General features: G+C 46.4%; 1 protein-coding gene across 1 annotated transcript; it reads left to right on the top strand.

The window, feature by feature from the left end:
• Positions 1-418: 418 nt before the first annotated feature.
• CTC1 (CTS telomere maintenance complex component 1) lies at positions 419-10,984 on the top strand (the record flags this gene model as incomplete). The annotated part of the gene is made up of 20 exons (XM_008946309.1): positions 419-563; positions 935-1,237; positions 1,389-1,517; positions 1,844-2,070; positions 3,589-3,763; positions 3,848-4,048; positions 4,284-4,410; positions 4,605-4,719; positions 5,061-5,523; positions 5,869-5,958; positions 6,248-6,391; positions 6,674-6,744; positions 7,536-7,645; positions 7,985-8,150; positions 8,401-8,487; positions 8,569-8,728; positions 9,202-9,266; positions 9,525-9,695; positions 9,838-9,957; positions 10,866-10,984. Coding segments are annotated over 20 exons (3,085 nt in total), but the record flags the coding sequence as incomplete, so codon positions are not given.
• Positions 10,985-14,887: the final 3,903 nt, after the last annotated feature.

The raw sequence follows: 14,887 nt of genomic DNA, 5'->3' as shown, positions 1-14,887 counted from the left end.
GGCATTCAGTAACTCTGCCTTCTCTGTGTTATCTGTCACCAGGGCACCCTACAAAGCCAAGTTCTCTTCTGCTTAAGAACTGCTTGTGACTTATTTTTTTTTCCATTTGACCTGTAATTAGCTTCTTATTTGTGGTAAAGCTTTTTAAAATCTGGCTGTTGCCATGAAACACATGAATTTGTTCACAACCCTGCTGCCTTCAAATACTGAGTTTTTTTAAAATGCCAAGGGGATTTAGTATATGAAATAAGAATTTTGTAGCCAAATATTGTTTTGAAAACCTCTCTGAGACATGGTCCTTATTATCTTGTTATATTTCTGGAAAATGCATGTTGCATATTTGTTTATTTTGCTTTTGCCAAACTTTTGAGATCTTCTTTCATCTCTGATTTCCTTTGCCTCCTCAATTGCCTTCTAGGGTTCCATGTAAGAAAAGATCAAAGCTCACTGTGGCAGGTGAACTGGTCAGACTCGGGCCTCTCCTTTGTATTCACCACAAGACATTCTTCTTTCTGTTTCTGGAGTGCTTCACCTCAGCTGTTTGGGTCCCTGTATTGGTGCAGGTAAGTCCTTGGAATTGTACTCACAAGTTCACCATTTATATCTGTGCTAGTTGATTAATTCTTTGAGGCTTGCCCTTGACTTCTCATTGTGATTTAGTCTTCTTTTTAGTAGTGATTCTATTTATTAATTCCACCCAGTCTACAATAGTGCTGGCATGGAAGAAGTCTAGTTCTATGCCCTGCAGAAATACAGTCCTCCTCTCTCATGCAGTTGCAGTGTCTCTGAAAATCTTGCAGATATCACCCTTTTGCTATGAGACTAAGGCAGTCCTCTTGTAGGAAAAGGACTTTTTGGCTGGGGTTATATGGGTTGGGAAGAATTTTTTCCAGTGCAGGAGATGCTGATGTCACTTTTGGTTTCTTTGCTCTAGAAGTCCAACCAGCTGGCATGGCATCATATCCTCCAGCTGGGTCACAGGTACACAATAACAGGCCTGAGTATGTCCAGCCTGAAGAAATCTGGACAAAGGACTTTTGTCACCAGTGTTTCTTCCTGCCTTCTGCCCTACTGTGTAGAGCAGGTGACGGAGCAGCCACTGGACAGTGCTTGGCAAGGAGAATCCACTCAATCTTCTTCCCTTGAGACTGCTGAGCAGCTCAGCAGCTCCTTGGAGCTGGGAGTTGAAGATGAAAAGCCAAGATCAACCAAAGAGTCCAAGATCATCTCCTATGTGGTAAGGATTTGTAGGGTTAGCCTTCATCCACTCATGTTCAAGGGTTTCAGCTCCTGGCCTGCAAGATCCTGTTTTCATCATGAATTTATTTCTGTATCGCTCAGGCCTATGAGTGAATACACTCCTTTAACTTTGTTTGCTTTCTGTTTAGGGAACTATCACCAAAATACTCAATGTCCAAGCTGGTCTCTTTTTACTGGATAACAAAGTCTGCTTGTGCCTTGCTTACCAGCAGTTGTTAAACTCTGCCCGTGGACTCAGACCAGGAGCACGTGTGGAGGTAAGTTAAAACGAGGCATAAAGCCTTCAGTGGAAAAGACGTGGGCCCTAGTCATGGCTTCTGAGTGTGTGGGTCAGCAGAAGACTACAGGAACATTGGAATTAAGTATCTGGAAGAAAATTTGGGATCTTGCTGTCTAGTCTTGGTCATGAGAGTTGAAATGATTATTATCTGATTCCTCCCTCAAGAGTGCCAGGTTTCTGAGGCCCATTGGGTTTATAGACAATCCAGTCAAGTGACAAAGGATTTAGGGTGGAGTGATGGTTTTGGGTAGCAGTGGCAGACTAGTTATCTCCTCTCTTAAGTTGTGTGTCTGTGTATCTCAGCTCATCGATGTCCACATCCTGCAGAAGCCTCTGGTGTCCTTCCCTTTTGTTGTACTTGGTGCTTGCCTGAGCAGCACGGTTGTGCTGAAGAGTTTTTCAAGGCTCAGCACCCCGTACCAGCCACCGACCTCCTCAGGAAATCTCTACTTACAGCTGCTCTTCCGCTACAATCTTGGTATGCCACTCTACCTCTGGCTGGTGAGCCTCCTGGAGACGTTTGAGGAGAGGTGAGGACAGTTCTGCTGAAGTCGGGCTATGCCTAAATGTGCTTTGTGGGCTACCAGGGTGGCTTCTAGACCAAGGGTTCGCAAAATTACTGTGCTTGGATACTAATTGGCTTACTGGCCTAAGTAAGCCATTCATATAGATTTCACATCATGCCCAGTTGTTTGTACCTTGCAGTTGCTCTTAGGAGAAAATCCTGGACATTTTTCAAGTGCCTGTGCAGTAAGCCCACAGCTCTTGGGGAACTGCAGCACTCCAGAGCATGAGCTCACATATTCTGCCTAGGAAGTTTTGTCCTGAAATATGGAAGCACCATAGGGAGGTCTGCCTTCCAGCATGGTTTGCTTGGCAAATCAAGGTGGGCACTGAGGCTGGAACTGGAAGCTGCTGCCACAAACAGATCACAACCAGTATAAAGGCTCTTGTATCCTGGCTGCTCACAGGAGCAGCAGCAGCTGCTCAGCTTGTCACTTGGAGATATTCTGAGTATTGCCAGTAATGTGAGCATTCATTTGAGAGCCTCTGTCTTAGATTTTCCCACACGTGCTTATCTCTAGGTCTTCCAAATGGCCTCCTGCTCTCCCTGATGGCTGCACTCATTTTACATGACAGCTGTGGGCCAGTTCCTGGGTTCACTTCTGGGTTCTGTTGGTGAAAATGTTTGTGTCCTTTTTCTGGTATAATTATGGTTGATTACTGTAACTGCTGTCATGGACTTTAAAAACTGCAATGTATATATTTAATTTCAGGCAATCAAGTAGCAATTTATAGAACACTTAATTGTCTTATGCTTTACTGGCAGTGTGGAATTTTTACCACACTTTCCAATAAAACAGCTTCAGTTTTGCCTCAGGAATGATGCTGGCTGTAAGTGGCAGTCTTTATTAGCTTTTTCACTTTCTTTACATGTGATTGATTGCTAAGTTCTGCGACTGCTTGAAATAGTTCCAATGACTGAGTTAGTTGCTATTTATATTTATTTGAGTTCATTTTCTGCTGTGAAGTGATATTTTGACTGGCAGCATGATCACTTCCAGGCATCCAAAAGCAGTGAGCTAAACTTTTGAAAAAGAGCATAACGGCTGGAAAATATTGGAACAAGAGCAGTCTGTGGTTGTTTCAGTCTTGTGTTTTTTTTGCATCCTATAAAAGAAAGCCAAGTCTACCTAACATGAGTAATCATATCAAGCTAAGCCAAAAAGTATGGAGGTCCATTTCTGTGACTTACAGGGAGATTATTTTGGTGTGGTTTGTTTTTTCATCCACTGAAGTTTCAAAATTTTGCCAGTCTGTCCATTTCTGTATATTTTCCTGTTCCTTGTGTGCTTGTCTGAGATAAATCTGCACCACCCTTAAATATTCCTTTTTTAGAATTGCTTCATGTTTCTTTTGTGCTCTCCTTAGTTCTTGTCCTGCACAGCACATTCACTCATAACAAGCAGAAAGAATCCCTGACTTACATTGAAAACTCACTAGCAAGTGAGGACTGCTAATGCTTCTAACTGTTATAATTTTTTCAGGTTTTCTTGTTTCTTTGGGCACCGGCGATTGTTGCTTAGCTCTAAGCACCGAAACCCTGGAGCTGCTGAGAAGTTCCTCGTCCCGCTTCTGCAAGCTGTGGTGCCTTATAGAGAGGAAGCAAGAGATATTTACAATGAAATCCTAGCGAAAACACACCGGTGTCCCCTGCAGAAGGTGAGTAAATGCTCTGGGAGCTGATTCCTGTTTATCTGACGGGAAGGAACTCATCTGGTTTATTCTTTCTTTCTTTTTTCTTAGTATGTGACCCTGAACCCCCCATGCCAGGCTCCATCTCTCTCTGCACTTTGCCATTTGGCAGAGCAGAAGAGCTGGGAAGGCTTCAGTCCATTACAGCTGCTGTCCTCCTTGGAAGCACAGCACATGGGCACCCAGGAGCTGAATCGCCGGCTGGCCTGGTCCTACTGCACGCTCTCTGCGGGAAGTTTTCAGCCCCGAGTGGTAAGTGCCTTATTCCCTTTACTGTCTGTGCCTTGAGGGTTCCTGCTTCTCTCCATGCCTTCTGTCATGCTGTCTGATGCAGGCCTGTTCCCCTGTTCAAGGAGGAACACTGCTTTTCTCACCTGTGGTATCTTGAACACAGGCTGAATTTGGGCTACTGCTATGCACACTTTGTTTTATAGCCTTCAAAAATAGGAAGCGTTTAACGCTCTTTGCACCTTCCTTGCTGTTGCAGATGCTACTGGGTGTGCTGAGAGTCTCCTCCAGGACCAGTTCCCTCCAGCTGCAGGACAAGAGCAGCATACTTCCCTGTGTGATATCCCATAAAGATGGTAGCCCCTTTGCCCATACAGATCTTATAGGTATGTCCCACTAAGCTAAATTAGGAGAGTGCTGAGCTTTTGCTGTTCTGCCATCCAGCTCCAAAACAAGGAAGAGGAGACTTTGTATAGAAATGCTAAACTGTCACTGCCTGGCCTCGTGACTTTAAAATGAGGAAACTGAGTTTTATGTTCTCTTTTTATTAGCTCAGCTGCTTTCTCGGGTGTGTTTGCAGGATCGCTCTTGCAGGTGGAAAACTACCAGCTCATAGTGGAGAGGTTCCTTCAAACTGATTTTCCCTCCTGGGAACACCTGGCAAATCTGGAGTATGTGAGGGAGAAAAAAACCAGGTGAGTCCCTTTATTCAGTGCACAAATAAAGTCTTCACTTTCTAGTTCCACAACTATTTCAGACTATGGTAAAACTGCTTACCAGCATAATATTTCAGGGCCAAAGCAACTGTCCTTTGCTATTTGCAGAAAATGAGATCTTTAGCAGCAACAAACCCACCATCTCCATTTTGTTCAGTATACACCCAGCCTTGCAGCTGCCCTCTCCTTACCCCTTTCCCACTGCTTCTGCTGAATATCAGTGGAGCACTCACCAGAAGTGCTTTTCCCAGTTAACAGCTTGCTTCAGAGAGCCACCTGGCAGGAGCAGGGAGTTTCATTGCTACTATTTTTCATTTCAGTGTCTATGTGCAGTTCTACTTTGAGGATGTTCAGGTTCTCCACACTGCCAAAGGACAAATCCAGAAAGGCCTTAGGAGTGGAAACAGCTCCTCTTTGAGGAAGAAGGATGAAGGCAGCTTAACATCTGAGCTCAAAACCCCAGAGGCAAAAATGCTGAAACTGGAGGATCCCAAGCCAGATACTCACAGAGATGAGAACTACCAGGGGAACCAGAGCAGCACGAGAAGAACCAGCTGTGTGTCCCGCCTGTTCTGGGTTACCCAGAAGGAGGGTCTTATGTTGCGCAATTACCAGCTACCCAGAGAAGAAGATGGAGAAGGACGGGAGCTGCAGCACAGTTTCCAGGCCACAGTGCTGTGGTTGGGCAGACCTCGACTTTGGAGCCACCCCAGAGAAACTGGGAATCTACCAGAGCTGGAGGAGACCAGCTGTGCTGAAGAAGAGGGCATGACACGACAGGAGGTGAGGCAGGACGCAGCTCTGGGGTGTGGTCTAATAAGGCTGGGAGCTAGCTCCTCAGGGAACCTGTGTAATAAGTATCTAGATTACTAATCAATGGGAAGGTGATTTTTGTGTTAGGTACAGATGGATGTTTATGCAAGCAGCCTCCTTGTGCCACCTCAGGGGAGTTCCATCCCCTCTTTATTGCCTCCCTGTACATGCATCTGCCTTCTCCTACCCTTGATGGTGTTAACCTTCAGTCAAGACATCTGTTGGGCATGCTGCCTTCTTGCTCTGTTTTTCATTACCTACCTTTTTCCTACCATTTCTCATCACCTTCTCTCTCCTTCTCCCCTCCCCTGCCAGGCACTGCTGCTCTTTATGGGGAAGTCTCTACGATGGTTTCCATTCCTGCATCTGGATGGGCTGTATCGCTTCATTGTGCCCTGCTGCTCGGTAAGAGATAGGGGTTGTCTTGCTATTTCCTCTTGGAGACTTGCTGAACTGTGTGTGGGAGTCGAGGAGTCAGAGGTTGACTAAGCTCTTTTCAAAGCTTGGAATTCTCATCCATCTTGTCAAGGAACTGCTTCAGTTCTGTGCTTGCTTAAAATTCTCACAGCTCTTGAGTTCAGTGGATTTTTTTTTTTCCTTTAAACCATTGTTCTTCAGTGGCCCTTTTTTGCTATATAGTTTTCATCTTCTTTCTTTAATAGTCTTCTTTCTTGCCATATCTCTGTTCTGTCAGGACTTGGAAGTGTTTGACAAGCTCTGTCATCCACCTGTGCCACCAAAGTTCCTGAGCAGGTTGTCCTGCCCCCTGTGCCTGCCTGTGCAGGATACCTGGCACCTGCAGCACGAGACGTGGATCTCCTGTCTGACTGAGCACCAGGTATGCAGTGCCTTGTTGCTCTGGGCTGTCACGAGCAACTTGGACATCTGAAATAGCTCAGAAAATTTATTGATACAGGATGTCTTGTTGATGTGACCGTTCTGCTCTAAACTCCCACAGAGACTGCTGCTGGGCTTCACATTTTCCTGCCTTAGAATTAGTCTGGGGAGGAAACATGAGTTGTTGATGTAGCTCTAAGCATGCAGAGCTCATCTATACTGCTCTGGCTGGGGATAGCTATGAACTGCAATCCATCTGAGGCTGTATCTCCCCTGCTTCTAGCTGGCAGCCAGGTTGGTGCTGACAGGCATGGACCAGAGAATATCCTCCATTCCAGAAGTACTTAGCAACAGGTACGTTGGTGTGCCCCAAATTACGTGCGACCGTGTCTAAGGGGAATGGGTCTGTGCTCCTCTGTACTGGGGACAGCACTGCATTGAACAGAGATGAGTTCTCTGCCCTGGGAGTATGGTTTGGGAATCTTCCTATGTGCAAGTAGTCTGGACTGCCCTCATCTTCTTTATCAAAGCTAAAGGGATTGCAGGTCACAAAATGGTGTCCAGAGAAAGTTTGGGCTGCTACTGATGTGGACTAGGTCCCAAAGGTCTCTGCTAAAGTCTGTCAGAAGTGGGGACAGGCACAGCAGGGAAGTGAGGCTGAATGTGTTAGGGGTGGGGGATTGTTGTCTTTAGATTGTTCTAGTATACCTTCCTCAAACAAACACCATGCTTAGAAGCTTTTCTGTTCAAAGCATGTTTAATCTGGGATGCTGTGCATGCACACTGAAATCTTCACCAGCACCGTGTGGTGAACTGACTTTTTGTTTACTTGGCTTCTTCCTCTAATTAAGAAAACCAATTAGGAGCTAAGCAGATAGGAAGGCTGTAGTGCCTCTCCTTTTTTCTTCTTCACTGCTGAGCCTGAAGAAGCAGAAGAGTTAAAGGGCCTTCTTGTCCCTGTGTATGGTAGGCTGCAGCATGCTGCCCTCAGTCCAGTGTCTCAGGAACTCAAGGACAGGCTCCCCTGAAACCAGGCTCAAGCAGTAACGCTCCACTTCACCTTGTCCTGTGTGGCAGTCTTGAAGTCAGGACCTCTTGCACTCCCTTTGTCTTCAGGCTGGACAGAAATCCTGGTCTACTCTCAGTTTCACAGGTTCCCTTGTGTCTTTCTCTGGTGAGATAGTGGGGAGGACCTTGTGTGCCTCTCCCAAGAATGAGAAGCCAGCTATGACTTCTGGCCTTCCAAAGCAGAAAGGTAAGATTGAGACAGCCTGTAAGGTAACAACAGATTCATTCTTGCTTTCTGTTTCAGGGAGACAGTGCACTTGGCTCACTGTGCTCCCATGTCTGAGAATAGTGGAAGTATGCCAGGATGTTGCATCCCTTTGCATGTGAGAGGGTTGGGAAACCACACTGCATATGTGTTAGGGGTGGGAATGGGAATACTGTACCTGGACAATCTGTGAGATGGAACAACAATAGTCCCATTGTGATGGGAGGGAAAACACCTTTAAGAGGTCCAACTCGATGACAGACTATGCAGCTTGAGTAGAGCTACTCTGCTTATGGTGTGTGTGGTTCTGTGCCTCCTCAGGGAGTCTGCTAGCCAGTGACCACAGTGTGAAGCTCAGTGTCTCAGTTGCTTCAGGCTCACCTATTGTGATGGACGTTTACGTTGCTGCCGCCTATCTGCAGCATCTTTGGGGTTTGCTACCTGGAGCCAAGATTCTGTTCCAGAACTTGGAACGCAAAATCTCAAGGTACCCCTGTCTTTAGAGCCTGATCTAGGTCTCAGCTCCAATCTCTCTTATTGTCTTTCTAAGTATCTGTTAATCTCTCCTCTCATGCAGACTCTCCTTGTCTCTTGTCCATACCTTCTTGTCTCCCAATCCCTTACTGCAAATTATTTTCCTACCACCTTACAGATGAAGATCAGCCCAGCCATCCCAAGAGGACTGAGCAGTTTGGTTTCTACAAGCTCTTTATGACATCTGCTCTTTCATATTGCAGATTCTGTAATGTTTATTGCACATACATTGCCTCCAGCTGTGTGAGCATCGTATCTCTGCCAGCTTCTCACCTTCCTTTTCCTTCTAGGTGAGTCCAGGTTATGTTCCTACCTTTCAGTGTCTCAAGAAATTTTCTGTTCCAAGTATCTCACAGTCCTGTTTCTTCTAGTCCTGCAGGAGAAGCCTCGTCCCCCTCACTAGTGTTTCTATCCAACTTGCAACCTCACCTGCAAAACCTGCCCCAGGCACGGATTTTGTGCCACTTGTCCTGTGTGCTGACTCTGTCCCTGCAGTGGGTTTGCTCCCTTTGCAGCAGCATCTTCCAAGAGGTACTCAAGCTTCCACAGAGATCATTTGTGAGGAGCCTTGCAGATGTGCTACTCCAACACATCCTTTGCTAGCAATCACATAGAAGAAATAAGAGTTTGTGTACCAGTTCGAAAACCTTTTTCCAGTGTAAAGGACTTGCATGTTAGAAAGGGACTAAAGTGTCAACTGCTTTGAAGTATGTACCTGATAACACCCAGGCTGGCAGCTAGGACTGGGATGAAGGGAGGATACAGAAGGGAGAGTCCTACTCTGTTAATGCTCTGCTTTTCCCATGTTCACTGCATCTGGGGTTCAGCACCTTACAGCAAGTGATTTTCCCCCCTTATACAAACTTTTCCCAAGACACTCATTGGAAATGCAGTGAAGTTCTCTCATCCTTTGCATACTTAATTAGGGGAGGGTGAAAAGAAGCAGTGGCCCTTCCCCTTCTCTCCCTTATACCCACCCATACATAGCTTTACTCTTCCTTCAGGGGAGGTGCACCCGACACAGTCCACCATGTCCATCCCACACAGGAGTGAGGCAAGCCAGTGCACGGTAAGCACTGTAGAGACTGGGTATGGGAGGAGGTTGGTAGGAGGGAACAAATTACACCACAGAGGGGAAGGGGCAAATCAGGTCAAGGACGGGATGTGGACAGAATAGTAAAGATAGAAGTTAGTGTTGTCTTCCCAGATGTGATGAAACCTCCCTCTCTGTTTGATGAGATCCATTGTCTGTGAGATGACCCTTGTGAGGGAGCCAGGCATTGTCCTGACCTCCCTGCACATCTCAGCCTGCCTGCCCTCTCCATAGGGTGCTGGTGGAGGATGGAACGGGTGAAGCTTTGGTGCTGTGCAGGAACCAGCACGTGGCAGCAATACTGGGTCTGAGCCTTCTCGAGTGGGAAGCTCTGCAGAACTGTGTGCAGAGCAGGGGCAGCGTGTCCATTCAGCATGGAGAAGCCACTGGCACAGGGGTGAGTGGGTTATTCCAGTGGTGACTGCAGTGTGGTGGCCTTGAGCCTCAGCTGGGCTGGATCTTCCTTTGCTGTGGGTGTTCCAGTGGCCCCCTGTATCCCCCTTTGCACAGTCACTCACAGCACCCTCTTTCCTTCCTCAGTGGGCAGAGGAACCCGAGGATCTCATTGCTTGCTACCTAAGGAGCCTGTGCAGGAGTCCTCTCATCTGTCGCCCTATCCTGCTGGATTTCAGCCTAGACAGGAAGCCCTCCAGGATCCTGCAGCCTGGTAAGCAAGCACTGTTGCCTTTTGTAATATTTAGCGTGGGAGGGAAGGGAGGAGATGTCTCACCAGGGTGGGAAATGAGAGCTGCTTTCTCTGTACACAAAACAAGATCTTTTGGAGGGTTTCCATGGAATTGTGAAATCTGTAGTGCAGAGATAAGGTGTGTCTTAGCAGAACCCTGGTTACAAAAATACAGAAATAATATTATAAAAGTCACTATTTACAGCAATATTCTATGTTAAATTTTCTACTTTACACAGAAGCATAGAGCTGCTTTAGAGCAATGTTCCCAGTCCTTGGGTGGGACGGGATTCTGGCCAGCCAGAGTTACTGTGCAGACTCCTCAGATCAAGTGGGTTTTGACTTTAGACAGGACAGCAGGTAGGGTCAAGACGAGGCCTGGAAATGCTCACCACGGCCAAAGAATTTAAGTGCCGGACAATTTTGAATTCATGGGTGCTGATGTCTGAGCTCGTGCTGCCACAACTGTGCAGCTGCTGTGTTAAGGGGACATTTTTCTTAGCTGCTGGTGCTAACACAGTGTGCTGAGCTCACCAGAGGATGCTCAGCTGTGGAGACGTTACCATTGGCTATCGTAACACTGTCTGTAAGGCCAGGTTGCAGATAGTGAGAAAAGATATGAAGCCCAGCACATCAGTGGTGTGAGCTGCACAGTTCACAGCCTTCCACAGTGTAAAATGTCTGTTTCCTCCAAGCTGGTGGGCTGCTGGCCAATTGCATTCATCTGCTCACATCCTGGATTCATTAATCGTGCTGTGTCCTTTGAGGTTTCGCGTAGCTGCGGAGCAGCCGCTGCAAGGCCCTCCCTCCCCCGCAGCTCCTGCAGCTGCGTGCTGGAGCCAAGCAGCAGCCCTGTGCCGAGCTGTTACAGGTTCTGTCTCCCCCTTCAGCTCCACTGCAGCTTAGAAACTTTCGGTGTGGTGAAGTGGAGTTTGTGTCACAAGTGGGACCTCGGCTGAGCCTGCTGTGCCTGAACGTGGAGGAAGTGGAACGAGAAGCCTTAAGCTGTTTAAACAGCAAGAAGATTTGGAGAACCTCTAGTCACTGCTGAGTGAGAACCACTGCTTAACGTCTCTCCCAGTGGGAGAGGAATTGTGGAAATACCTACTGGGATTAGGAGATTTTTTAAATTTCCTTCCCAGCAGGAGCACTGGCCTGTGAGCACAGGGTGAAGGGTGCAATCAGGAAGCTGCTGTGACTTGTGGAATTCCTGAGTGGTCATTCTGGACCATTGCCACCAGCGATCCTGGGCTACATTTCGGAAGAGAGATGTTCAATACTCCCTACATGAAAGCAGTTGCTTTGGGTCTATGGCACACAGTGTGTGTATTTTATGTGGTAGTATCTACTAAATAAAGCCATTAAAATACATTTTAAATGTTATCATATCTATTTTTGTATTAGTGTTTACTTGCTCTGTGAGGAATGAGGCAGAACGTAGGTCCTTGGTTTATGAGCCAGAGCCACGTGTTGTGCAGATCATTTGCTGTCTTCATGTGAAACTACAGTTGCCACAAGAGACAGTCTTCTTAACCAGATTGAAATTACTGAAGTGATGTTTCTAAAGCATCTCCTTCCTCCTAGAACAGAAGAGAAGTGAGTTACTATTTGGAAACAGAACTGATCCTATATCGTACGACTATACGGGCATTGTTTTGCAGTTTAAACGGTGGTCTGAATGTTACATGGGGCTGACAAGAGGAGGGAGGCAGTGAGCTGTGGTACAAACTCACAGCACACTAAAGGCTTGCCCATCTTTTCCTGATGAGGAGGGGGATGATGCAGTGCTACATGCTGGTGTCCAGGGTGGCACAAGAGACTAACCAATACAACACTTGGGAGATCACCATTCGAAGCTTCCTCTCTCATCTGCTTGCAGTGATGACCAAGTGTTCTGCACTTGCTTTTGGCTAAGTAACATCCAGATCCTTCACCTTCTGCTGTTGGTTAGTCAATTCCACGCACAGTAACTGTGAGGGTGGTGAGACACTGAAACAGATTGCCTAGAGAGGCTGTGGATACCCCCTCCCTGCAAGTGTTCAAGGCCAGGTTGGATGAGGCTTTGAGTGACCTGGTCTAGTGGAAGGCGTCCTTGCCCGTGGCAGGGGAGTTGGAACTATGTGATTTTTTAAGGTCCCTTCCAACCCAAACTATTCCATCATTCCCTGCTTTATTCTGTGTCAGACAGAGTGTTTGAGCTGCTACTTTGTTTTGGAGTTGGTTTGTTCAGTGTTTCCTTCTGCCTTCCCCTTTCACCCTTAATTTGAGCCTTATATTAAACTTAGGTGTTAGATTTATTGAGTATGTGTAAAGTATCTTCCCTCTCAGGGCCTGCTGGGCACTTCTAACACCAAAGCGTAAGTGGCACAAGACCTGACAGATGGAATCATTCAACAAAGTTCTGAGACTATCCTAAAAGAGGTTACCAAAACAGCTTCAAGCAAAGGTCTACACAAGTTTTACTGTGACAGGTTGTTTTGGTTTTTTTTCCTGTAGATGCTTTCTGTGAAATGGGTATGATTTTGCTGAAGCCTGCTCCCCACCCTCCCCAGAGAAAACAAAACAAAAGCAAACCAAAAATATCCCTCTCAGGCGGAGGAAAATGTTGACTGCAAGTGATGTAAATTAAGAGATTATTAAATTCTGATTTAAAAGCAACTGAAAGTAGCCCTGTAATATAACATAGTAACAGATAGTGCTACAGAAATAGACAGGAAGTGCCAACTAACAGACTTATTTTAAAACAAAAAGGTAAATTTGTTGCTATAGCTGTAACTGTTTAATAACTTTTTACTTCTGAACTTGAACTTTCCAGTAGTATCTTACTAGTCTCTCTGTTTCCTCCTCATTCTGTATGCTAGTCCACTGTCTGCTGTAGCACTTGCTACTCGCCTGTTCCTCCTATTTCACACTGGAAATGCAATTGTCAGTCCCCATATAGGACTGAAGACATGCAGGTTGAAGACCTGTTGGCTGTTTTCTAGTCCATCTGAGTTTTGTCATTCAACACATCTTTTTCAGAAGCAGAGTTTGATTATGGATCATCTGAGAAGGCCAGATAGATTAACGTGCTCTCCTAGGTACAGTTTTATTAATACATTCAGAGAATCACATGACATGAGACAGACTAATCAAATCTGTTTGGGGGTAATTAAGATTTGCACATTGCTAGTACTCGAGGTCCAGTTCTCAGATGTATTGCAGGAAACCCTTTTCCTGTTTGTCCTTTGAGGCTCTGCCCATGATCAAAGTTCTGGTCACTGAGTTACTTCAGATAAGAGAAAACATCTTGTTCTGTGATCAGAGGTTTTCCTTTATTTATGCAACTCTCCTTATCACATTCCCCACTCTCTGAAGCCAAAGCATCCTCTTGTTGGTATGGGTAAGAAATAATAATACAAGACAAATCAGCTGGCTTCATGTTTGTGTTACCATATGCTCTGGAACTGGGAGGAGCTCTTAAAAGTTCTCAGCCCAAGAGGGAGGAAAGTGTGTCCTGCCATCAGGGTAGCAGTATGTCATGGTTACAGGGGCTGGGACCAGTTTATCCTTATGTGGGTAGAACCAAAACTGTGTATTCTATACTCTCTATGTCAGTGCTCATGGGCTGTTAAGAAAATCATGGGTAGCAGCTGCCCCGGACAGACCTCACACCCCAGGCTATAACAGATAAGGAAAGAGGTTCAAGGTCAGGGGAGATGTTAACCCCTTTCCCACCCAGCAGGAGGAGTCCCCCCTGTTAATGGGCCCATCCATGCCTCGCCCCATGACTCATACAGAGCCCCCCCCAGGAGCTATTTCTGTGTAATGGACCATCAAGGACCCACTGCATGACTCACAGACTGATATCAACCCATTGTGAGATGCTCCACCCAGGGGGAGGAGCCAAGTGCTCCCACCTGGATATAAACTGGGGTTCAGGACAGCACAGGGGGCCTTACCCACTGGATTTCCAGAGGACAAGAGCTACCAGATCTTTTCTACGAGACCACTGTTTCATCTGGACTGCTCCCACCACCCTAACTACAGAGTATCAGGTTATATTCTGTCTCTGTCTGTGGTTTTCCTTTGTATTATTGCTTTTATTTTATTTTTTTCTTATTAAATTGTATTTCTGACTTGGAGTCTCTCACTGGTTTGTTTTCAAACCATTACACAGTAATAACTGTTCTGCACAGAAGGACAGAGATGAGCCTTTTAGGTGATTTTCTGTAGCTCTCCAGCACTCGTTTCCCTGTAGAGCCTGCCACCCGAAGCCAAAGCTGATGAATAGCAAAGGCAGTTGTCCTGTACTTTGACTGTCTACACCCCTCTGTATTCCAGGTCTAGACAGGACTGCTCAGGCTGGCAGCTCCCTCTAGCCCTGTTCAGGGTGTCCACAGTAGGTACTGTTTACTGGAGGTACTGTGCAGTAGAGTTGTCCAAGTAAAGCGGGTGCAAGCAAGGCTTGTACTGCAGCAGGCCTCATGAGGAGGGAGAGGAAAAAGTCCACACTGCCTTGCAGCCATGAGCTGTAGCCAAGGTTCAGAGGGTGTGCAGAGCAGCAAGCAAGATGTCTGTCTTTTGGGTCAGAGAGAAGGTAAGGAGGGAAGGAAAAGAGAATAAGGGGACAAGTAAAAGATGACAGTTGATGGTGTAAAAGAAGATTTTCTAATTGAAGCAAGTGATGGGAGAAGCCACCAGGGAACCTCTGGGAGGAACAAGCCATGTGCGTCACCTAAAGCAGAGGATGGGGAAAGGATGGGCACAGGGGAAAGACACATCTTCCCATTCTGGCAGGTTTGAGATAGGTCTGCTGCTGTAACCAAGCTCAACAAGAGGGTATACACATACAGAGCAGGTATGCTTATGAGTTTCCCTTTCCAAGCTTACCTTCAGGTCCAGCAGTGTTTCTGATTGCTTTACAGAGGCT

The sequence above is a fragment of the Merops nubicus genome, unplaced genomic scaffold, assembly GCF_000691845.1.
Source record: "Merops nubicus isolate BGI_N331 unplaced genomic scaffold, ASM69184v1 Scaffold1488, whole genome shotgun sequence".
NCBI classification, from domain to species: domain Eukaryota; kingdom Metazoa; phylum Chordata; class Aves; order Coraciiformes; family Meropidae; genus Merops; species Merops nubicus.
The sequence above is the reverse complement of the archived record's forward strand: the minus strand, read 5'-3'. Positions and strand labels throughout refer to the sequence as shown.